Raw genomic sequence first — 17,034 nt, 5'->3', positions numbered from 1 at the left:
AAGATGAACAAACTTGTTCCAAATCTGATCAATAGGTATGGCCAAGTTCCTGCAAGAAAGACGGCCGTTTAGGGACGAAAATAGCGGCGGCTGCTGGCACCTTCCTGGTGGGAGGGGCGCAAGAGGAGCAGGGCAGGGCAGGGGCGGGACTTCCGGAGCAGCGCCACAAGATGCACCGCCACCTGGGCTTCCGGGGTGTCTTAGAATCCACCATGCTTAGGTGCTTCAGAAAAAAATCCCCACTTCCGGTTGGAATACTTCAAACGCTAAAATGAGAATAGAGATTGGGTTCTGGCTACTATCCCCCCAAAACAAAATGTCCTGAAATAGATAGCAAACAAAGAAGAAGAAGAAAAAAAAACCTGCACTCCTTTATGAAATTGGCGGACCGAGAAAAAAAGCGTGCTCACTGGCAGGCCACGAGACCAAGGAGTGGGGCCCCGCAGGGCCAAACTTAGTTAACTCCAGTAGTGCTCCGCAGCGTCAGCCCTTGTCGGCCTTTCCCACGCAGAGCATCACGGGAGGAGGTGCTTGGCTCTGAGGGGCAGAGGTCTTGTAAAGAGAAACCGGCGCCTCAGGGCCGCCCGCCCCTTCCCCGAGGCAGCTTGGGGATCACCGCCTTCTGCGACACGGGCGTCGTCCACGCGGGCCGGAGGTGTGGCCTTCGGTTTCCTGGAGTCCCGGTGAGGCGTTCGGTGACGCAGTTTCTGAGCGTGCCTATCCCCAGGTCGCTGGAACGCGGGCTTTTCGGATTTGAAATCCCGAGCTGTTGTGAGTGTTGGCGTAGCGGCCGTGTCGCAGGAGACCCGCGTGTCGCCTCGGCCTGCGGCCTCTGTGGGCCTGAGGCTCAGCGAGCCCTGGGACATTAGGCCCCTTGGCCCGGAGCCCGGCGCTCGCCCGGGCCTCGCTCTGGTCTTGCAGCCTTCACCGGGCTCGACCGCCCGTGCGCCGCCGCCCGCCCCTGCCGGCCTAAACAGGTTTGTGGCTTTGGCTGTCGCCTGATGACCGCCCATTAACTCGGTTGCGGCAGGTCCACTGCGGTGGTCTGGAGAATGGAGCACCGCTCGAGGGCGAGCGCGCTGGGTCTAATTCCCAAACCAGTCTTCAGTTAGAAGGAGCGGGAAGAAGATGGCGAGCCTCGGCGCATGTCCTGGAATCCAGGACGCGAGACACGGAAGCGTCCGTGTGGTCTCAGGATTAAATCCCATGCTTGTTGCAAACATCCTTAGATGCAGAATGGAGGGCCCCTGCGTCCTACCCTTAAGGGTAAACCGTTTACGGCTCGGTGCAGGTTTTCTACGGGTTTCTTCCTCCGTGTTTATACTCACATGTGTGCTTTTGTTTTGTTTTCCTTGACTAAAATGCACCTACAACTCCGTTTTTCTCTTTAGTAGTTCCTGGATTCTTTAATATCAATACATTGTACATGCTTTTATTGTTGAATACATAGAATAGCCGAACTGTGTCACTCGGACATCTTGGTTGCTTCCTGTTGCAGTACTGGGCTTTGAATCTCCCGGGCCAGACGAGGACCAGCACCCCACCACTGAGCGATAGCCTCAGCTCGCTCTGTTTCTATTGAAATATTCTAAGTTGCCCAGCTGTTGTTGAATTTGCTTTGTAGCTTTCGTAGGCCTGGAACATGCGATCCTCCTGTTACAGACCAGGTAGCTGTGATTACTGTGCCATAGGGTCAGTCTTTTTTGTTATTTATTTGAGACAGGGTCTCACTGTGTAACCCTGACTGACCTCGAACTCAGAAATCCACCTGCTTCTGCCTCCTCAGTGCTGGGATTAAATACGAGTGCCACCATGTCCTGCAAAAATACAGTAAAAAAGTTATAATTACAAGTTACTTTTTAAAATTTTTATGTGTAGGCGTGTGCTGCCGGCATGAGGGTAAGTGCACCCATGTCGTGTAACACCTTTGGAGGTCAGAAGAAGGCAGTCACATTCCCCTGGAACTGGTTACTGCCGGTTGTTAGCTGTCATGTGAGTGCTGGGAATGGAACCTGGGTCCTCTGTAAGAGCAGCTACTGCTCCTAACCGCATGAGCCATCTCTCCAGCCCCACAAGTTACATTTTATTTGAAGTTTTCAACTAACACCGTATAATTTAAATGTTCTGGAGCATAATAGAACCCGAGTTAGAGATCATTTAAATGATTTATTTCAATGGGTCTTTCAGCTTTCATGGGGGTCATTGTTGCTGCTGCCTTTAAGTACATAAGGGAAGAACATTTGTTAAGCTTAATTTTTTGTAATCTGAGATTGTACTTAATGCAGATAGTATTCTTTTTTATGTATGTAAATGCTAGAGTGGAACCTTAAAGACTTGATGCTCAAGTGAATTTCACTGCCAGTGATGTAGCCCAGTAGTAGAATGCTTGCGCAGAGTGCTCAAGAACCTGAGTTTGATCCCTAGTATTGAAACCAAAAATGGACAGAAAGCCTCATTGTGTTTGGCACTACAACCCTTTAGGGGAGTTCACAGTAAGTTTTTTTTTTGTTTTTTTGTGACAGGGTCTCTCCGTGTAGACCAGCCTGGCCTCAAACCTACAGAGATCTGCCTGCCTCTGGCTCCCTAGTTCAGAGATCAAAGGTGTGCACCATCGCACCTGGCATCAGTGCTTTTGTGTGTGTGTGTGTGTGTGTGTGTGTGTGTGTGTGTGTGTAGAACCAAATTTAGATATCAAACTTCTCAGCTATAGAAAAATAATGAAAATGAGAGGGTTTTTTGTTTTTGCTTTTTAAATTGTGTCTGTGTCTGTGTCTGTATGAGTGTGTCATGCACCTGAGTGTAGGTGCCCGTGGAAGCCAGAAGAGGGCATTGGAACCTTTGGAGCTTGAGTTACAGGTGGTTGTGAACTCAGTGTGGGTGCTGGGAGCTGAAATCAGCTCCTCTGCAAGAGCAGTATCTGCTCTTAACCACTGAACTATCTTTCCAGCTAGAAAATGAGAGTTTAACAAAAATGTTAAATACCAGTCTGATTTGGGAGCTATAGATTACCCAGTGATAGGAACTAGTTAAACCTTTTAAATGATGTAATGTTATGGAAAACAAGTAAACTTTAGAGTTAACAAACAATGGTAAAAGTTGATTTTACTTTGAATTACAGGTTTCTTTGGACTCATGCTGAAGTTGTGTCCTGAAACTTGTGTTGACTGAATGGTCTATTAAAAGAATTTTTTTTTTTTTCTGCTGTCTTATCAAGATGACTGCAACACCCTTGAAGCATTTAGGAATTAATTTGTTTTCAGAAACATCTCAAAGAAGAAACATACCTGTGGATGCAGTTTTTATTGACAACATTCCTTCAGGCATGCTTACGCCTATGAAAGATTTGGTGAAATATCAGAATTCCACCGTAAAATTGGATTGTCATAAAAAGAATCAGTTCTTAGAAATGACAACGTCTAACAATAAAAATAGATTTCAATCCACCACACTATCAGAGACTACCATTTCAAGGAGTTGTATTGATATCAGTGTTATAAAGCCCAACAATGATGGATTGAGAAATAAAATGAACTATGAATCACCAGGAAGAATCTTTCAAAGAATGAAAGAAAAAGTACAGTGTGGCAAGCAACGAACGTTGATAAGCATTAGTGTGTTGGGACCTCAGAAATATGAATGTAAGGAGATTGTCACTTCTAACAGGAATGAGAAAGTACAATTGCAGCATACCTACCTCTGTGAGGAAAAAGAAAATAAATCATTCCCATCCAGTAATAATTCATTAACAGGTTAGTTTAATTATGCATGGATTCAAAAAAACTGTAATGGTCTTTTTAAGTGTTTAATGTATCAGGATATAGTAATGAATGAAGTATCCCAAAATGCCTGCCTCTGTTGAGTAGAGCTCACATTCAGAGAAACTTATAAAGGTAATTATTATGGTATAATAGAAGGGATAAAACAGAAAAGGAGCTGGGTGGTGGCAAACACCTGTAATTCCAATACCTAGGAGGTTGGCTGGAGGATCACTATGCAGTTCAAGGATAGCCTTGAACTGCATAGTGAGGTCAAGAGTAGTGTGGGCTACCCAAGAGTGAGACCTTGTTTCAAAAACCAGTAACAAAAAATATAGTAAAGATGATGAGTGGAAGGTATGCTGTGGTCAGAGTAAGCTTCATTTGAGAAAGTTCAGTAAGGTAATGTCTAACCAAGTGAGCAACTACTGGTACAGATCCCTTACATAGAAACATGCTGGACAAATTCAGGGACCAGCTTCGGATATCCTGAGTGAAGAGAGAGCTCAAGAGGACAGAATAAATGCAGGGTCAGTCAGAAAACAAAGGGTCTTGAAGATAAACACTTTTCACTGCGGGCGACTTAAGAAGTGGGTCACATATGGGGACCCTATCTAGAAAGAAAGAAGAGATTGTGCTGGGTTAGGGATAATTGTTAAGTAGATTTGATGATCTGGAATAGGAAGTAGAAAGAAATGGTAAATGTAAAATTTTCCCTCTTTTTCTATTTTTGTGTGTATGAGTATAATGTCTGCATGTATGTAAGTGCACCCATGTCATACAGGGCCCGAAGAGGTCAGAAGAGGGTGTCAGATTCCCCTGGAACTGGAGTTAAGGATGGTGGTTAGCCACTCTGTGGGTGCTGGAATTGAACCCAGGTCCTCTGCAAGAGTAGCCAGTGGTCTTAACTGCTGAGCCATCTCTCCAGCCCCTTTCCTAAAAAACTACTGGGGATTGAAGGATTGAGACTAGAGCCTCAGGTGTGCTAGACAAGCACTCTGCCACTGAGCCTTTTTTTTTTTTTTGAGGCAAGGTCTTGCATTGTCCAGGCCAATGTGATTCTTGTTTCATTCTTGAGTGTTTGTAGGTATGTGCCACCAAGTCATGTGTCACGTGTAAGAGAGTTTGGGGTACAGGTGGAGGAGTGCTCAAAATAATGTTTATCATACAAAGTATGAGAAAAGGAGGAAGCAAATGCAGAGTGATATACACATTCATATGTATACATATATGTATGTGAGATCAGATGAAGTTCCTGTCTTTGAGATTCTGCTGACTCTGCCTGAATGTGCACACATACAAAATTTTTTAAAAAATTTTCCTGGCATAAATTTAAGCTCATTTCTGTATTTGAGATGCATTAAAATTTAAAGATCTAGGATATCAATTTTAAAAATGCAAACAATACTTCTAGTCTTATTTGTCTAGTTGACAAACCTACTTTTATTCCATTGAATGCCTAAAAAAGATGTCAAAAGCTGGGCAGGCTGGTGCATTCCTGTAATTCCAGTACTCAGGAGACTTTCAGGCTAAAGGCCAACGTAGGTTACATAATGAGACCCTATCTCAAACCAAAAAGAAAAAGTCAATGGGCTATAAATTATAGTTGAACCAGCTGTTAAGTCTCCACATTTTGAATTTTAAAGGATAAACTAGAACTCATTAGCCATTCGTTCATACCCTTTAGTCAGGGCCTCTTGAGGAGAACCTGTGCCTAACCACTTAGGGCTTTGGCACCCATTACAGCCTCCAGTACATGTAGGCTGGAATCTGTTGCTAGGCTAAGCATTGAGTAAACCCTGCCCAGATGCCCAGCCCAGGGCTCCTAGGACTGCACCCTGGTTCTTACTGCCATTTGCACAAGAAGGAGTCATGGCCCGAAATCTGCTCACAGAAGGCTGGTAGTATACTTTTGTCTTGAAAAGACATATTGTAATTCAGAAAAATTAAGAAAACAATTCTTCCTCTGCATAGTAGATGTATAGAGGATGAAGTGACGGCAAAGGAGATAAGAAAGTAAGTTTTTATGTCACTGTTATTTGGTACTAAAGCACATTGTAGTGGTCTGATCCTTATTGAACTGAAATGTCTTCTAAGTTTTAAAAAGACTTTTTTTTTTCCCCTGTGCCAATACAAGTCAGCTTCTTCTTTTTTTCTTTTTTTTTAAATGCCGACCTTCAAGAAGTTCCTCTGGAATCATCAAACATTCCAAGCAAACAAAATATTCAACATCTGCAGGAAATGAAAGCAAAAAGGCACAATGTAACTTACGGTAAATTCTTTTTTTCTTTTTCTCTTTTTCTTTTTCTGTATGTTTTCAGATATGTTTTGGTCTGTTACTTCAAAGCATTGTTAGATGGTCTAGACTTCCCAGTGGGTAATAAGAATTAAGTCCAGACCTTGAGTTATAAAAAACAGAGGCAGGAGCAGGAGGATAGACCATTCCTAATATGATGACTTTTTAATATAAACAGTTTTAAGTCAACTTTTATTTCTCTTAATTTCATGTGACCTTTCTATAATTTTTTTTGTTTGTATTTTTTGGCAGAACTTCCAATTCTGAACCAAGAACGAGAAAATCTTTCAGCTTCAGTTGTCTCAAATAAGGCATTAACTAGAGCTCAGTTGGCTAAACAAATTCTTCATTCAAAAGAGAATATGGTTAAGACCACCGTGTCCAGAAAGGACACATTTATTTTAGAAGGCATTGAATCTACTTATAAAAAGTTAGAAAGTACTGATGCTAAGACTCTAAGTATTGATTGTGTTCCTGTTAAAAATCGAAGTCACTCCATTGTTTCTAATAGCGAAGTGACAACTGAAGGGACTTCTCAAGAGGAGATTACAGAACAAAATGGAAAAACAGTGTCTAGAAGTACTGATCATCACGATTCCATGGAAGATACATGTAAGATTATACTCGCAAGTCCAAGACTTCTAACAGTACCTGACAGATCTCAGAGAAATATAACAAAGCCTTCTCCTCCAAATGTAATTGAAACTATTACAAATGAAGTTAAAAAATACCAGGTAGGAATACATTTAAGGCAGATATTTACTTCTATTTTTAATTGCTACCTTGCCTCCATTCTCTAAGAAGTTGAACACTTACTGTATATTATTTAATGTTTTATTGTTTACTCTATCAACAGTGTAAGCCTAGTTAGAAGAACAACAGGCTAAAAGTAAGAAGAGTCAAGTGTTCATTTTTTTTATCTTGTTCTATTATTAGAAACTCTCCAGTCATTCATTTTTAGAGAAGGTGGACCCGTGCACAATGCAGATTTCCAGCTGGCTACTCCCAGCTGGGAGCTCTGGGTTTCCTCCATGACTCTTTGTTACTTGGTAATTCATCCCTTTTTATCACTGAGTAACATTCCATCCTCTGGATGGACAATGGATTTTTTTTTCCCTTTTCACCAAGGCCATCTGTGTTGCTTCCAAGTTTGGCAACTATGAAAAAAAAAAAAAAAAAAAAAAAAAAACTATGAACAATGTATAACATCTAAATATCTAAAAGAATTTTCTTGATATAAAACTGTATAGGGTGATCAATAAAAGACCTTATAGCATCCATCTATGTTACATTAGGATAAAGTTTTTTAAAGTCTGGCATCTTTATTATTTTATTTTTATTTTATATATATCAGTGCTTTGCTTACGTGTATGTAAGTGTACCCATGCATGCAATGCCTGTGGAGATCAGAAGAGGATGTTGGATCCCCTGGAACTAGAGTTATAGATAGTTGTTAGCTGCCATGTGAGTGCTGGGAACTGAACCTGGGTCCTCTGTGAGATCAGCCAGTGCTCTTAACCACTGAGCAGTCTCTCCAATCCCTATATAAACTTTTGAAGGAAGTGTAATTGAAATGCCAGTTCAAGAAGAAAGATAATAGGCATGTATGAAGCCTAAGGCTTGATCTCCCAACACTGAAAAAAGAAAAAAAAAATACAATGCAAAATTTCCAGCTGTTAAAGTATGTCCACTAAGTTTTAAATGGATGATAGTGTGTGTCAAATTAGCATGGTATTTAAATATTATTTTATTTTTAAATGATAAAGTGGTTGCAGTCTTAATATCTCAGTGCCTTCACTACAAATTGTATTATTTACAAATATTTTAAACTAATAAAGCTTTTTAGATATTATCTTAAAATTTATGAGGTGGTTTAAGGAGAAAGTTTGAACTCATATCCCTGTATAGTTTTGCACATTCCCTAATTCTGACCCAGTTTCTCACTTATCCTCAGTTCTTCAAACATTACATTGTACCCGCTTTACCTCGAGGTATATAATTAATAATGTTTTGTTATCTGTGTGTGTTGTGTTGTGTTTATTTTGTTTGTTTGTTTGTTTTTGGTGCAGAATCTCCCTGTAGCCCCAGTTGTCCTGGAACTTACTATGCAGACATTCTGTGAACATTGTTTTACCTTGTTCTTACTGAAATGGGGCTTCTACTAATCTCAATCTCCTTGATTTCTTCATCTCTAATGATTTTTCTCCTACCTTTTCCCTCTGCTCAACCCTACCCATATCTTGTCATAACTAGCACATATACCAGATTCTCAATGTGGAAGCATCCACATTCACTATCCACTCCTATTGTTCAGATCATGCCCTCTCCAGTACTCTAATATACATCTATAGTCTGACCCCTTAATTAAGACAGCCTTTAGTATATTCCATTCTCGTCTCCATTGCCCGTTTTATCCATGCAGATTCTGTAGTCCCTCATTACAACCATTGTAGGTTATTACTCTCAATTCTATTTTTCCAGTAACTTCCTGTCACAGGAGTAATAAGCCTTTAATCTGATTTACCACTTGCCACATCATTAATCCTGGAGTAAAATCTCCAATTCCCTCTCTTTGCTTATCCCTTTCAAGTTACTTTGCTTTTCATGCTACTAAAAGGCCTACTTAGGGCCTTTTGATTTTTGCTTAGAAAAATCTAACAGTTAATCATGTGGTTTATACCTCATTGTATGGTCTTTTTAAAAACAAAAAACGTGTGTGAGTGTTTTGCCTGCATGTATGCAAGTACGCTATGTACATAAAATACCCATGGGGGCCAGAAATGGGCATTAGATCCCCTGGAACTGGAGTTACAGGTGATCGTTAGGTACCATTTGGGTACTGGGAACTGAACCTGTGTCCTCTCCCACTCCTAACTGCTGAGCCATCTCTCCAGACCCTTATACCTAGTTTAATTCAATTTTCTGTTCCAATGCCTTCCTTATCTGTTTTAAGCATCCCAATATGTCTTTAGTTTTATTTTTTTATAGGAGCTATGTATATGTTTATTTGGATACCATCGTCTTACTTTCCTATTGGTTCTATTTCTGATAGGCACAGCCACAGGCAGTGTTTACTCTGTAACGGCAGCCATTTTATTGCTGAATCTCTCCTGCCCAGAACAGTTCATATAGCTCAAATATTTGATGATATAGGTGGTATAGCACAAGATTCTAGAAACTAAATTCTGATTTGTAAGCCTTGTGCCCCTAGTCATGTGTGTGTTAAAACTAAGATAAGTTATTTAGGTGCATTTTACAGTTTCTTTATCTAAAAAGTAAAGATTATAGCACTTACCTCCAAACGTTGTAGAGATAACCTGACTCAATGAATCTAAGGCACATGGAACACTTTTTAACGTTTCCTATTGACGATTGCTAGTTCCAGATGTAGAGAAAATATTACTTTCTGTCACTTTTCTTAGTTTTTTTTTTTTTTCGTTTTGTTTTGTTTTAAATGCTAGGGATCAAATCCAGGGCCTTGTGTCACATCACTGTGCTACATCCTCAAACTCCTATGGTATTTAAAAAATGTATAATTGAGAAATACAGTACCAAAGACCATCTACCCATTATAGCATTTTTTCTGATTCAGTTTTAAATCTTTGGGGAATTTATCTTTATATCTAAATATATTCTTTTATGCAAAGTGAGTGGACACTTATATTAGTTAGGCTATGAATCTTGGCTTTAGTTCCCAGAAATTCTTCAGTCTTAAATTCTTGTGATAAATGCCTTTATCCATTTGAATGGCATTTTTATACAAAAATTATTTTCTGAGCTATTTAGCTGTTTGCTTAGGAGTAGAATGCTATTGTATGCTTATTACTAGTGGCGACCTTTATGGTTTATAGAAAATTAAAATGTAACTTTCAGCCAGCTTAACAAAAATATACTTTAAATTTCTTTGGAGACAAGGGTTAGGGTTAGGGTTAGGGTTAGGGTTATATTTGACTCTAAGTTACTGTATCTTCCCTAAGACTTGGTAATTTAATGGGTATATTAAGATTCCTTTCCTTCTTGTGGCTAAGACATTTATTTAAAATATTATTATATTTTATATGTATGAGTGTTTTGCCTGAACGTACCTGTGTCATGCAGTACCTGTGGAGGTCAGAAGAGGGCATCAGGATTCCCTGGAACTGGCGTTACAGACAGTTATTAGCCACTGTGTGGGTGCTGGGAATCAAACATGGGTTCTCTGCAAGAGTAGCCAGTGTTCTTAACCACTGAGCAATCTCTGCAGCCCCTCTTGAAACATTTTATATCAATATTGAAATATAGATGCTTCTGGATCATGGGGCAAATAATAGAGTAGTTAAATCTTTTTTGTTTCATTCAATATAAAAGTTGTAACAATTGCTATTAAAATACACCTGCATTTTTTCTACTTCTTAGGAGAAAGAAAGGAATTGTTACTAAGCCTCCTCCCTTACTTTCTTTTCTCTTTTAGTTTTAGAATCATTTTTTTTTTTTTTTTTTTTGTCTTTTTGAGACAGGATTTCCCTGTAGTCCAAGCTTTTTGAGTCCAACTCAAAAAGATTCACCTGCCTCTGCCTTCTGCGTGCTGGGACTAAAGGTGTGTGCCACCACACCTGGCCAAATAGACTGATTCTTACATAGAGGGTTACTAAGAAATCACTGAGATTATTTAGATGATGTTTTTCTTGTAATTCAGATTAATATATAAGACTTAATGATAATTTTGCAAGTAGCACAAGAAATGTGTTCTCTGTTTTATGCTTGATTAGGTAGTCCAGCTACAGGAATGGATGATTAAAATCATCAATAATAATACGGCTATATGTGTAGAAGGAAAGCTGGTGTAAGTATAACATTTCAGTATTATTTTGGTTTGTTTATTTTGGTCTTGGTCTTTTATTTTTTTGAGATAGTAGCCCCAGCTGGCCTGGAACTTGCTATGTAGAAGAGGCTGGCCTCAGTCTCACGGAGATCCACCTGCCTCTGCCTCTCAAGTGCTGGGATTTATGTGCACCACCACCCCAGGCCCATTTACTATTCTTTTAATAACATTTAAGAAGAAGATTGTATGTGAGAGGTTAAAAGGTGATACATGACAAATATCTTCCTATGAAACACTTTCTCATGAGGTTATACACTGAAAGCAGAACCAATTATTTCTCACCATGTTATTGCCAGCTTTCTTCTTTTTGCCTGTTTTCTCGTTTTTAAAATACTGACAGATCAATTTGTATAGTGTAATTTTTCTGATGTGTATAAGTCGACTAGTATCTACCTAATTATATATAATTAGTTAATATTTACAACATGAACTTTAGTCCAGATTCTTATATAAATTAGGAAAACCTTATGCAGATTACTGATCCATCAAAGGAATTAAAATTATTTAAAACTGCTTTGCAGTTACATATTAATGGTATTTTTTGGTTCTCAAATGCGAGAGCATTATTGGGTGAGTGTACTTTGACTAATTCTGACCACTCAGCACCATTTTCTACTTTTGAGAATCAGTTTCTCTGGCAAAACAACTTGTAGTAAACAATATTGTCAATAAGGTATTTACATGGAAGTTTATAAAGTTGAATATGTAAAATCTGCTTGTCTACTCCATATCTAACTGCCTTGTACCCATTCTTTTTTTGTTCTTTTTAAATCTTTTTGAGACAGGGTCTCCCAGCAAAAACAACATTTCTGCCAAAAAGCCAACACAGTATAAAATGTGAGAGAAAAGGCCACAGAAAATCTTTGAAAGCTTTGAGTCGGTTAGGCAGAAGCTGGTATATATTTCATGTATGCTTCTGCTTTCATACTAATGCTATTGTTTATATTAAGTATGTGGATTAATGTGCTACACTATAGTTTCTTGTCTATACTCTGAAGATCACATTAGCTAAGCAGTAGAGTTCTGCACTGGTTGGCCCTCATGTTTTGTTTCTATTATTGTAGCTGTACCTAAGTGTGGAACTTAATACATAGACAAAGCTGACCTTAAACTTCCAGCAGTCATCCTGCCTTTGTTCCTGAAGTGTTGGGATTACAAGCCTGAACTACCATCACTGGCTCAAAATCAGTACTTTCTATTATTTGTATGTTTCTTCATGTACATGTGGTTCCTGGTAAAATGTATTTTGACCTCATTAAATTTTTTTTCTCCTAGAAATATGAATAATATTTATTGGCACAGTAATGTAATTATAGAGCGGATTAAGCACAATGAACTTAGAACTTTATCAGGCAACATTTATGTATTAAAAGGATTGATAGACCAGATTTCCATGAAAGAAGCAGGTAAATGAGTATCATTATTAGTTAAATCTTTCCATAGCTTTTCCTCTTTTCCTAAATAAATGGCCAGACTCATAAATTGACCCAACAACCTTGCAATGTCCCATGTACCCCTACTTACTGTATTACCCATTTGAATAAACTTATTACTAACTCCTCATGCTACCTCAGCTTTACTGTCTTACTGTTTCACAAACAGTCCAGCTCTACTCCACCTGGCTTTTTATCTTCCTCTGTTTGTAATGTAACTCGGTATTGCCACGGGACTCATTCTCAGGAGTTTGTTTACTATTTCAATAGGATTGTCCTGGCTACCCTTTTTAAAATTGCTGTCCTTTCCTTTTCTCCCCATAAACAACTTTATCTACATTCCCTGAAATAACATCTAACAAAGAATTTTACCTGTTGGGTTTACCTTCTCTAACACATGTAAGTAAAATGCCAAAGACCAGGGATTTTTGTCTGCTTTAACTGATAATGTCTCTAGCTGTACTTGGCATATAGTAAACAATAAGTCCATATTTCTTGACTGATTTGATGAACTAATGATGTCCTTAAAATTATAGGCTTTTAGGTAATTTTGTTTCTTTTTAAATAAAAAAGTTTGTTAATTATTTTGCTTATTGTTAAATAGGATATCCCTATTATCTCACAAGAAAATTTATGTTTGGATTCCCCCAAAACTGGAAGGAGCACATTGATAATTTTCTAGAACAATTAAGGTAACGTGTTCTTTTAAGTTTTTTAAAATCAACTTTATCGAGGTATAAGTTATATTCAATAAAATGCACTCATTTTAGAGACAAAATAGAATGAGACTTTACAAATGTAAACACTTATGTAACCAATGTAAAGTGGTTTTAGTTTGCTGAATTTTTGTGTTTCTGTGTATACACGTTAGTTTTGAAGTTCTCGTTGATCTTAGAAGAGTTTCAGAAACAATAATGCTTATTAGAATTTCTATCATTTCTATCATGTTGAGTAAATTGAAAAAGAAAGTAAAACTTTAGATATATTTTAAGGCGAGTTCTTCAATCACCTACCCATAGAAAGGCTTGTAGCTGTTGAATACTGGTCTAAAGTTCTTGGTCCTTGTTTTTTTGCATTGCTTCTCAGTAGTACTTAAGTATGTCAGGTAACCGAGCAGACACTGGGAGATGAATTTTATTATTTCTTGTCCTTAAGGAACTGATAGGAGACACAGAACTCTAAATAGTAATTTTTTTTAGTATTTATTATTTTTTATGTATTTGAGTATATTGTGTGCATGGAAGTGCACCCTTGTTGTGCAGTGCCTACAGAGGTCAGAAAAGGGCATTAGATCCCCTGGAACTGTATTTATAGATGGTTGTTAGCTCCAAGGTGAGTGCTAGGTATTGAACCCAGGTCCTGTGTAAGAGCAGCCAGTATTCTTAACCGCTGAGTCATCTCTCTAGCCCCCTAAATACTAAAGAGTACAGATAACTTGTAATAGGGATTGGTGATTTCCTCCCTCAACCTGGTGAAGTGCCAGACAGTATTTTTCTGGACATGCTGCTTCCATTCTCACCCTGCCTTTTTAACAGAAAAGCAACTATAAGTGTGCAAACTGGGTGAGCATGCCTGTGTTTGAGTAAACCTTATTTACAAAAATAGGCAACCCTCTGATAGTATTTGCTTTTTGGTTTTGTTTTAAATCCAGGTCTCACACATGTCAGGTAAGTGCTGTCCCTCTGAACTATATCTCTGTGTCCTATAATTTTCTTAAATCAGTTTAAATAGGAATTTTAAAAAATTTGTTTGATACGGGATCTCTTTTAGCCCAGGCTGAAGTCAATGTGTAACCCAGACTGGCTTTGAATTCCTTGATCATCCTGTTGTTATTTGTGAGTTTAGCTTTCTGGATCTTTGGAGAACGGGTATTAGAGAAAAAATAATATATAATTGTTTTTAGGGAAAGTGAAAAGAACAGGAATAAGGCCAGACAAAAACAGAGAACTGCAAGATTTGTTCATGATAAACAAAAATCAGTGAAAAATGATGCAGAAGAAAACCAAACAGATGCCCTCCAAAAGACCTGCACCACTTATGACCTTAATTGTGACACCTTGGGTATGTTTAAATTTTTCTTCTCCGTTGATAAAGTGGTAAATTCTTAAATAAGCTTAACATTATTGTATATAATATATAATGTTGTGTTCTTTGACTTAATAGTACTATAAATTTCTTGCTTTTTCACTAAAGTAACTGTATTGCAGACTGCTGCTCATGATCATCATTCTTTTTTTTCCCAATATATGTATTTTTATTGAATTTTTGTACATTTCATACATCTTAATTATATTTAGACCCCCTCTCTTATCTGCACCCCCCCACTCCCCCCCCAATAGCTCACCTACAGGATTTCATGCATTCTGTCATATATGTTAAGGCCTGTTGAGTCAAGTTTGTGTTTCTCAGTGTGAGTTCATCCACTGGAGCCTGTTCAGTCTATCTAGAGTCACTCCATTAAAGAAGAACAACTCTCCCTCACCCAGCAGTAATCAACTGCCAGTAGTTCCTCGGCTAAGGTTGGGGCCTCCTGCCCATTTCCCCAGTTCTATGCTGTTTTTTTGTCTGGGTTTACATGGGTCTTGTGCATGCTGTCTTCATTCCTGTAAGTTCATATAAGCACATTCCTAGAGTCCTGGAAAACTTGTTTCCTTGTGGTCATGTACCACCCCTGGCTCTTAAAGTCTTTCTACCCCTCTTACAGAAATGTCCTTGAGCTCTGGGTGAGGTTTAATATAGGAGTCCTATCCAGGGAAACATGTTCTTCAGTCTCTTATTCTCTACACTTTGGCCACTTGTGGCCTTCATAGTGTATACATTGAACTCTGTGGCATAAGAAAGTTTGAGAGAGTTGAGGGATGCATTAGTATTTTCTCTACTCCCTATTTTATATTACATGAGCCTTACATGTAGAGGTTTCATTATAGAAGTGTTACTTAGGGCTAGGCTTCTCACAGACACTTAATTTCTGTGACCAGTTGTGGAACTCTGTAATAGTCTCCATCTGTTGCAGAAAGAGGCTTCTTTGATGAGTGGTGAGTGGTATACTTGTCTGTAAATATAAGGATCTGTATTTATCATACAGTAAGAAATTATGTTTGTCTAGGGATGTAAAAGACTAGATTTGTGGATCTTAGCACCAAATCCTTATTTGTGAGTATATATCCTGATGTAACCGCAGGAACCAGAAAAATGGAAAAAACAAAACAAAACATGGAGGCTAAGGGAAAGAAGGCACCCAAGAGAGAGGTATAGTAGGCAATGGTGTTACCAAGGGGGAAATGGGTAAAATGGGGGTATTTAACTGGGAAGGGAGCAGGGAGGGTTATACAAGGAACTAGGGGAGAAAGGGGAAAAAGAAGCTCAAGAGGGGATATCATAGGAGTCAGGAATTATTGAGGGGAAAATGGAAGAAAAGGGTGGGGGATTTAACTGGGGAAGGAGGAGGGAGTGTTAGATAGTGTATTAGTTACTTTTCTGTTGCTGTGATAGAAACACCATGGCCAAGGGAACTTATAAAAGGAAGAGTTTATTTAGCTTAAGGTTCCAAAGGAGCAGGAGTCCATCAAGGTCAGGAGGCATGGCAGCAGAGGTGGCTAGAGGAGCAGAAGCTAAGCTCTCACATCTTCAAGCAGGCACAGGAAACAGCATGACTGGAGATCTGGCAAGGCTTAAGAACTCTAAGCCCGCCCCCAGTGATATGCTTCTTCCAGCATGGCCACACCTTTTAAGACCTCCCAAAAGAACACCACTAAGTGGGGACAAAATGTTCAAATACTTGGTGCCTATAGGGGACAGTCTCTTTCAAACTGCCATAGACAGGGAGACAGTGAAAGGAGAAATAAATTATGCTCAGGTGGTGTTAAAAAAACAGAGGGAAATGCATTAGTTCAAAAGCTTACTGAAATATACACATACATTATCTGAACATGAGTGCATGTGTATACCTGAAGGCTATATAGAAAGAAACTCAGTGCCAGACATGAGAAACCGCCATTCTAGTTGTTGGTCATGCTAGTGTAAGAGACTCCCAAAATAACAAAAGCTATTGCCATAGCTCTTGATTGCCTCCCAGAACAAAGACCCTGTTGAAGATAGGACATAACTTTGGACACAGGACTTGGAGCAGTGGAGCTGGAACTGACCTGGAAGCTTCCTTCCTGAAGACTATTTCATAGTCTATAGTTTTAGATGATAGTATGCAAGCTGCTAAGGGGGAAAAATGTGACACCTAGAAAAGGATGTCACATCTCTTGGAACTGGAGTTTTGGGAAGCTGGGAATTGAACCAGTGCTCTTAACCAATGAGCCATTTCATTAGTTCTTCCAGTATTGCAGTTTAAATACTTTATCTTTGTTATAACATATACTTGAGGATAATATGAAAGACTTCTTATATAGTATCAGCTTTCTTCACTATACAATAATACTCTCAAGGGTTAGAACCATCTGTTGTTTATCTTTACAGTTTCTAGAAGATTAAAAAAAAAATGTCTTTAAGGTACATGCCTCTGATCCCAGCATTTAGGAGACTGAAGCAGGAAGATTGAGAATTCAAGGCCAGCCTGGTATATAGTGCAAGACCTTGTCTCAGAAAGCAGTAATAACAACTAAAGCAAAGATCCTATATTTTGTATGTGTCTTTTTGAATAATTTTTTTAGTAGTGTTTGTTGGGGTTGTCCATATATA

The 17,034-nt window shown here is 38.8% G+C and overlaps 1 protein-coding gene across 4 annotated transcripts in view; it reads left to right on the top strand.

The window, feature by feature from the left end:
* The first annotated feature begins 550 nt into the window (after window positions 1-550).
* Mis18bp1 (MIS18 binding protein 1) overlaps window positions 551-17,034 on the top strand; it is a 42,168-nt gene continuing 25,684 nt past the window's right edge. Inside the window, exons 1-8 of one of the 4 annotated variants that reach the window (XM_029557427.1) lie at window positions 551-683; window positions 3,119-3,749; window positions 5,938-6,027; window positions 6,304-6,785; window positions 10,800-10,873; window positions 12,188-12,318; window positions 12,950-13,037; window positions 14,249-14,406. In XM_029557427.1, the coding sequence (XP_029413287.1) occupies window positions 3,215-3,749; window positions 5,938-6,027; window positions 6,304-6,785; window positions 10,800-10,873; window positions 12,188-12,318; window positions 12,950-13,037; window positions 14,249-14,406 (1,558 nt within the window). In that variant the 5' untranslated portion in view covers window positions 551-683; window positions 3,119-3,214. Of the gene's footprint in view, window positions 978-3,118; window positions 3,750-5,937; window positions 6,028-6,303; window positions 6,786-10,799; window positions 10,874-12,187; window positions 12,319-12,949; window positions 13,038-14,248; window positions 14,407-17,034 lie in introns of those variants that run through there. The other 3 variants (XM_029557426.1, XM_008855545.3, XM_029557428.1) reach the window with 3 other exon arrangements.

The sequence above is a fragment of the Nannospalax galili genome, unplaced genomic scaffold, assembly GCF_000622305.1.
Source record: "Nannospalax galili isolate Female #2095 unplaced genomic scaffold, S.galili_v1.0 scaffold168, whole genome shotgun sequence".
Lineage (NCBI taxonomy): Eukaryota > Metazoa > Chordata > Mammalia > Rodentia > Spalacidae > Nannospalax > Nannospalax galili.
Note: the sequence above shows the minus strand (reverse complement) of the source record. Positions and strands in the feature narration are given on the sequence as shown.